This window comes from Primulina eburnea, chromosome 14, assembly GCF_022965805.1.
Source record: "Primulina eburnea isolate SZY01 chromosome 14, ASM2296580v1, whole genome shotgun sequence".
Lineage (NCBI taxonomy): Eukaryota > Viridiplantae > Streptophyta > Magnoliopsida > Lamiales > Gesneriaceae > Primulina > Primulina eburnea.
In genome coordinates this window covers 19,653,978-19,660,900 of record NC_133114.1, presented here as the reverse complement: position 1 = coordinate 19,660,900, position 6,923 = coordinate 19,653,978, and the positions used below count along the sequence as shown (strand labels likewise).

General features: G+C 34.8%; 1 protein-coding gene across 1 annotated transcript; it reads left to right on the top strand.

Annotated features, from left to right (window-relative positions):
- The first annotated feature begins 2,430 nt into the window (after positions 1–2,430).
- Positions 2,431–6,198, top strand: LOC140812047 (outer envelope pore protein 16-2, chloroplastic-like). Its single transcript, XM_073170224.1, has 7 exons — positions 2,431–2,746; positions 2,854–2,905; positions 3,579–3,656; positions 4,971–5,002; positions 5,273–5,306; positions 5,677–5,744; positions 5,835–6,198. Exons 1-7 carry the CDS (start codon positions 2,612–2,614, stop codon positions 5,976–5,978), a joined length of 543 nt encoding a protein of 180 aa, XP_073026325.1. The 5' UTR covers positions 2,431–2,611; the 3' UTR covers positions 5,979–6,198.
- Positions 6,199–6,923: the final 725 nt, after the last annotated feature.

Here is a 6,923-nt window from a genome sequence, read left to right as displayed (position 1 = left end):
AGTTCAGTGCAGAGGTCACATGCGTAGACCATAATCTCAACAGAAAATTATTTCGTATTTTTTTCAGTACAGGGCTCCAAGGAGCAAGCATCTTTACTATGATTTTCAGTAAAGTTATGCACGTATTATAATTGCTCAGTACAAGTTATTTTCAGTATGCCTCGTGATATGATATTTTTATCCATGCAAACTATATTTTTCTCGTTACCTACGATATATGCATGCTGAGTCTTTAGGCTCACTAGACTTGATTGTTGTAGGTACCGATGAGGTCAGGGCCGAGGGCGGGGACCAGTGAGCCAGCTTGGGTCGGCAGTAGTGGCACCCGAGGACTTCATTTTCAGCACCTACCATTTTATGCAAACATTTTTATCCGTTGTTGAATATTTATAACTTGTTATTTTTGCAAACAAATATTTACTTCCGCTGCCATTTTGAATATCAAACTTTGGTTATCGGTTTAGTTACGAATGAGGCATTTTTATTATTTAAAAAGAAAATTTTAAATTTTCCGCAAATTTTCAAAGTAAGGATTTTTAGGCCTTCACATAACCAACTCGAACCAGCCTTGAACCAACATCACCTAAGACCAAGATCAGCCCGTAGACACCCTACTGTACCAACCCTAAACATGCCTTCAGCTCCATGCATGTATTGTTTGATCTTGCCAAGGAGTGACTCGGCTAGCCTTGCTCCCTTCCTGACACCTTTACCCTCACGTCCAGCTACTCACAGCTCCTTCCTAGCCCAGTCGGAATCAAGTCATGCACGGCTGCACCAACCCTTTCTCCCGACCTAACCACAGAAACACTAGACTCTCAAAACAAAACCGATCGGTCCTCACACAAGCCGACCAAGTCTCAACTCCATCACCTTCACTCTCGACATATACAGCCACCTAGCATCTCAAATCGGCAGCCCCTTACAAAATAACAGCAAAAACGTGTGTTACATAAAAAGTGTAGGCATATTTCATGTCAAAGCTATGAAAAAACAATACCACATAATAGATCAAAGAATATCTTAAGCATAAACACACAAATCAGCATATAGTGAGGTGAATGATGAGAAAAACGAGATTTTTGGCATGCCTTTGCGTTATTACGCTCGAAAGCCTAGATATACTCGCATAGAACGTGCACCGAGGAGACGAGCAGGGATTTCTTTGAAAAACCTAAAGGATTTTCGAATTGGCTGCTGAAGTTATTCGAAAAGGCTGCTGGAAATGAGAGGAGGGGGGCGGCCGAGTGATGAAGTAGGTTTAGGGTTATTTTAGTATAGTATTTAAGTTATAATATAAGGTGCTAATGAGCCCTTGATTAAAAATAAAGGGCTAAAAAGTATATTAGGTTCATTAAGCAATAAAATAATTCCATTAAGTCCAAAAACACTCCCAAAAAAATATTTCGTTTAGGTACGTTTTTGAAAATATTGCTTGAACCCTTAAAAAGTCCTCTAACTCGCTAAAATTTGCTTACCGGTTTAAAATATGACCCGACGAGTAAAAATATCACACCAAGGCCCAACTTCGAAAATCTCACTTAATTACACCATATATTAAATAATTATTTAATAAAAATATTTTCCTTAATTATCAGCGGTCTCCTTTCTTCGTTCGAGCGCGAAAAACTATTAAAAGCTCTAATGCATGAAACTTTAATAAACAATGAAATAAACTACATGTTCATGCAATAATCATGAAATAAAATAATTAAACACATATTTTAGTAAAACCATAGATTACATGCAGTCAGATTACGTATATAGTTCGAATTTTCAAGACCTTACATAGGAACTCCAATTATGTTGCGGCTGAAAATTGATCTTTTTCTTGGAAATTAAATACAATGGAACTTGGCTCATTTTATCGAGGCTTACATATCATGCTTTGGAAGGAAAGATTTTGACCGGAAGTAAAGCGGGTCATAAAGTGATTATTCCAAGATTTTTATTTACATTTTCCGATCAAAGACTTATTTTTAAATTTCAGATAATACAATTTTCATTGATTGTATCATATGCAATGACAATAACAAAAGTTAATGTCAATCTTTATCTAATCTAAGTCTTCTTTTTTAAAATCCGTTTTTAGTGATAGTCAGCCGTATGTTTTTGTATCCAGAATTCCAAATCCTCAAAATCTAAAATTTTTAATATGTGATAGTGATAATAGAAAAAAAAAATCAACGATAAATGTAGTATTTAATAAAACTTTTCAAAATATGCGAAAAAATTGTTTTATAATTGTGTTATTTATAGTAATTTTTTTGCATTTAAAATACCTAAACAATTTTACATATTAAATATTTTTTAATAATATCATTTCGTGTCGCCGACCCGCGCGTGTGTGCATAAATTAGATACTAGTAAAACACAAATCACAGCTTACAAATAGATGCTGGGCTGTGTCATGGAGCGCCACGTAGTTGAACCGTATTTCCAAAAAACCGCCACGAAGCTCGCGATACTGGACCAGATACATCGGACGCATGCACAGCACACAGGGACACCTGTGACAACAATTCTTATTCCTCCCCTCTTTATCTGTCTCATCTTCCCGTTCCGCTTCCAGTTTTTTTCTTGGGTTTCGTCGAAAGAGTAAGGTAAAAAAATGAGTGGGAGTGGAAATAACTTGGAGACTAGGTCGTTGCTGGATGAGCTCAGGAGCTTCGACAAGGGAGGTTTCTTTGATCTTGGCCACCCTTTGCTCAATCGAATCGCTGAAAGCTTCGTCAAAGCTGCTGGGGTACGTTACTTATATATACTAGCGCGTTTGTGTATAACGTTAATTGTTTGGTTTGTATATACTTCTTTTTCTGATATATATTGAGTCTTCTTATAATTTTATGGCAGATTGGAGCAATACAAGCTGTGTCCCGGGAAGCTTATTTTACTGCTGTAGAAAGTGAGTTACCCTTATAATTTTAATTTGTTTTTTTAATTAGTGTAAGACAGATTAGCAGCAAACGAGCATTGACCTGCAGTTTGCTCAGGTTTTAAAACGTGCCCTATTTTTAATAGTTCTAGTTTTTATATTGATCAAGTATAATTGAACTTCCGTAATTTATCCCATTATTTCGATGAATGTTTTTAGAATTCGTGCAAAAAATGAAAGTTTGGAGAAACCCATCTTTGGACCAAATCTCAAGATAGAACAAGTAAAAAAAGAATTATTGTTTTTTTAAAAAATACGAGGTGCTCATATTTTGAAATTGGATTTGGTGAAAAATTATATTCCAAATCGTCCAGCAAATTGAGTGGGTTGCTGAGGGTGTTGCAAAATATAACCTACTGACATCGTGATGGAAAGATGTCAGGAGCTTAAATTATAGATATGTTTCAGCAAATTAATTTGATGGAAAAATATTAAAAGCCTCAAAAAAATTTATTTCCTAGAAACACAAAATATAATTGAAATTTTAGTATCCGTGTCCTTTTTGTCAATCTTTTGTAATTATATATTTACGATAAACAAGGTATATGTTGCAGAAAAGTTCATCAAGTTTTGATAAAGCATTTTTTTCAATAAATTTATTTATGTACAGAAGAAAATTAAAATATTTTATTTGATTAAGTAGGTGTGAATGGAGATGCAACCACAGGTAGCACTGAGATTGGTGCTCCAAAAAGACATCACCGTTTCCCGGATTTTCGAGGTTCGAAACGTCTAGTAATACTTGTTTTAATCTAAACCGTTTGTGCTGAATTAGTGTTATTTATTCCAGGAAAGACTCTCCTGTGAAATGGAACTTGTTTGGTTTTCTATTTTTTTGTGGTTGGGGATTAAATATTTGGGGAATGATCTTGGGAAAAATGTATGTTTGGCATTATCACCTAGAAATAAATTATGGGAAAATTGTTAAATTGTCCAGTAAGTTATGACCGGTGGTAAAATGTTGAGCTTACTGCAGTAAGATTGCGTTTTTTTTTTTTAGTTCTATTTCACTGGAGTGGTAACGTAGCGCTTTAAACCCAAATTACTAACATGTCTAGCTAAAAACCAAAAAATGCCATTGAACTAAGGCGTCCGCTTTGACGATTTAGAGAACGGAAAGCTTAAAATTTGGTAACTTCGAGGATTAAATTGGCTACTCTCCCCGGTAAAATTTTGATGTAATTACCAGTTTTCATCTATCGTTTAATCCTTTATATGACAATATAATATAATTTTATTTTTAAAATTGGAATAGTATAGTTTGTCCATGAAATGAAACAATAATGAATTACTTTAATAATTATGGAATGATAAGTAATAACTATGTTTGGAGGTCTTTGGCTAAAAAAAAAAATGAAAATGAGATCACCATGTTAGAATGAATCCAATCAAATCCATGGTTTTGTAACTCCGATTAGAGTAAAACAAAAAATCTAAAGCTTTTACACTTAATTACTTTTTCGTCATGTATAAATATATGTTTTCATATAAAATCATACAGGTATCCAGAGAGAATTTTTAGACGAAAATTTGTGAGATGGCGACTGCCCTTTATGGTTTTCTCTTCTTCATTGGTCGCATTTGGCTTCTAGATATTTACATGCATTGAACTTTAGAACACGAGCAAGTGCTCCCGGCAGATATTCATAGTGATGCATACTGTTAGTGACGGAATTAAAACGTACAATTTAAGATTGTTTGATTTTGTTTCCAGTGTTTCTGAATATTTGTTTTGAGGTATGAATGATTTTGTCGGGAAAGACAAAATTCATTGTAGCGGTCAAATGCTGTAATATTCTCTGTTACAAGAAGATTTACCCATCTATGTGGCAGGGTGACATAAGGTTTTAGTAGTTAGGCTAAATTTGTTTAGCATTCCTTTTGATTGGCAATATTTCTTACATAAAGTAGATAGAATTTCTTGAGCATGCAATCTTACCTTCATAGCATAGGTTGGATTTCTTGGCTTATGCTCACCCTATTTGGATTTCTTGACTTATGTTATCCATTTCATGTTTATATTGATCGTTCGCAGGAGAAAGTAACCGGAAGTCAGTTGAGGCCTTGGTAAGTTGAAGTAACTTGTATTTGTTACTATCTTTATATATTTGGATGCCTTAAGAGTAAAGGGCCGATGTTAACTATATTTCTAGGTCATCGTATATTATCGTCTGTTAATCGTCTGAAACATGAGTCTGTTAATCGTCTGAAACATGAGTCACGGGTAGCAAGAGTTGCTTGTTCAGATTAATAAAGTTCATTCTAAGTAACATCTCAGGCTGAATTTATCTTTTTTTTCTTTGTGATATAATGTTCGATATGGTGCTGGAATTGCAGGTGAAGAACACAGGCATAGAATCTATGCAATGGGGTAAGCCTGCTGATTTAGATCCTTTGATTTTATTGTCCTAACTGGCTATTTTGATGCTTCAATGAGATGCTATAAGTTTTCTCATACTCAAATGCTTTAAAGTGTTGTAATTCAAGTACATAGAATCGAATTTAGAACGTCTATAGCTGCAGAAGAATAGTTGTGGTTTGGATCCGAAATGATCTGTAAGATCCTACTATTGATCATGAATGTCTCATTTTCAAATTACATTTCACTCGGTTAATTACTACCATAACAACCACAGCATTCACATGCTTTAAACCCATGTAATTACTAGTGATTCTCCTATATGAACTTGGGTCCTCGGCTGTAGATGTGATAACGATGTACATGTCATCAAATGGTGCAGGTTTAGCAGCAGGGATGTATTCTGGTATCACTTATGGACTGAAAGAGGCTAGGGGAGTTCATGATTGGGTAATAATTTCAATCAGTTTGTTTCTCCAGTTTCCTTCCATAACAAGAATTATCTCTCCGGGCGGATAACAGATGGTTTTTATGGTGCAGAAGAACAGTTTGATGGCGGGGGCAGCTACAGGAGCGGTGTTGGCTCTAACCACAGGTGAGCAATCGCACGAGCAGGTGGTGCAGTGTGCCATAACAGGAGCTGCCATTTCAACGGCGGCGAATCTTCTTACAGGGATATTCTAGTTTCTGGTTGTAATAATACTTCTGCTGCTCTTTTGCTTACATTCTATGAACGAAGTATCAGTTGCTTTGACAACCAACTCGTGACATTGTCACCACTTACTCTAATTTCTGTATTTGGCTTTCTCTTGTTTTGCTGACTCAGGATTTGTTAGTTTGTGTACATTTTGCCAATGCAGAAATCACCGATAATTTATAGATAATAATAACAAGAATGGCTCTACCGAATTGTAATTTTTACAGTTTAGTTGTCCTTGAATTTTCATCATCCTTGAAAGCTAATATTCAACTTATAATAGTTTTCTTGTCTCTGGGAGTAGAGAGTATTGTCACATCTACTAATTTAAATGTTGTTATATATATATATATTTTTTGTAAAGCTCACATTTTGAAAATAGACACTTAAATATTTTCCATGCATCCAACTTTACTAAAAAAAATACGATAAAAAAATAATCGTAAACATTTGACAATTAAAAGAAATATTGTAGTTTAAAATGATCGAGCTCAGTCGAAGCATGAACATTTAAAATTACTAATCATCAGTATATCGAAACCGGTGTATATAATATACATGTCCTCTCATCGATCTGTCTTAAAATCGTGATGTGCGGAAAAGTGTGGTTCTCGGGTCGTGCGCACATTCAGGCCAACATACTCAGAGTTCGGCACCTCCAATCCCTTTAATAACATGCTCACATGCATCAATCACATTTATTGAGTCTAAAGATACAACACCTGTACCGTGGTAACATTGTTACTTAACAAGCAGCCGTGAAAAATATCGTAATCAACTTACATTTCAGCGATAAAATCGTATGGATAATCGTGATTTGTCAAAGCATGTTTATTATCATAGATCATCATAAAAACATATACGTGTTCATTTTCTTAATTTGAATTTCGTTTGTCAACTGTGACTTTCGTATTATCATGTTATTCGATTGA

Coding starts and splice junctions, on each gene's coding strand:
- LOC140812047 (XM_073170224.1), top strand. CDS start 2,612: ATGAGTGGGAGTGGAAATAACTTGGAGACTAGGTCGTTGCTGGATGAG. Junction 5,307..5,676: donor CATAGAATCTATGCAATGGG/GTAAGCCTGCTG, acceptor CAAATGGTGCAG/GTTTAGCAGCAGGGATGTAT. Junction 5,745..5,834: donor CTAGGGGAGTTCATGATTGG/GTAATAATTTCA, acceptor TTTATGGTGCAG/AAGAACAGTTTGATGGCGGG.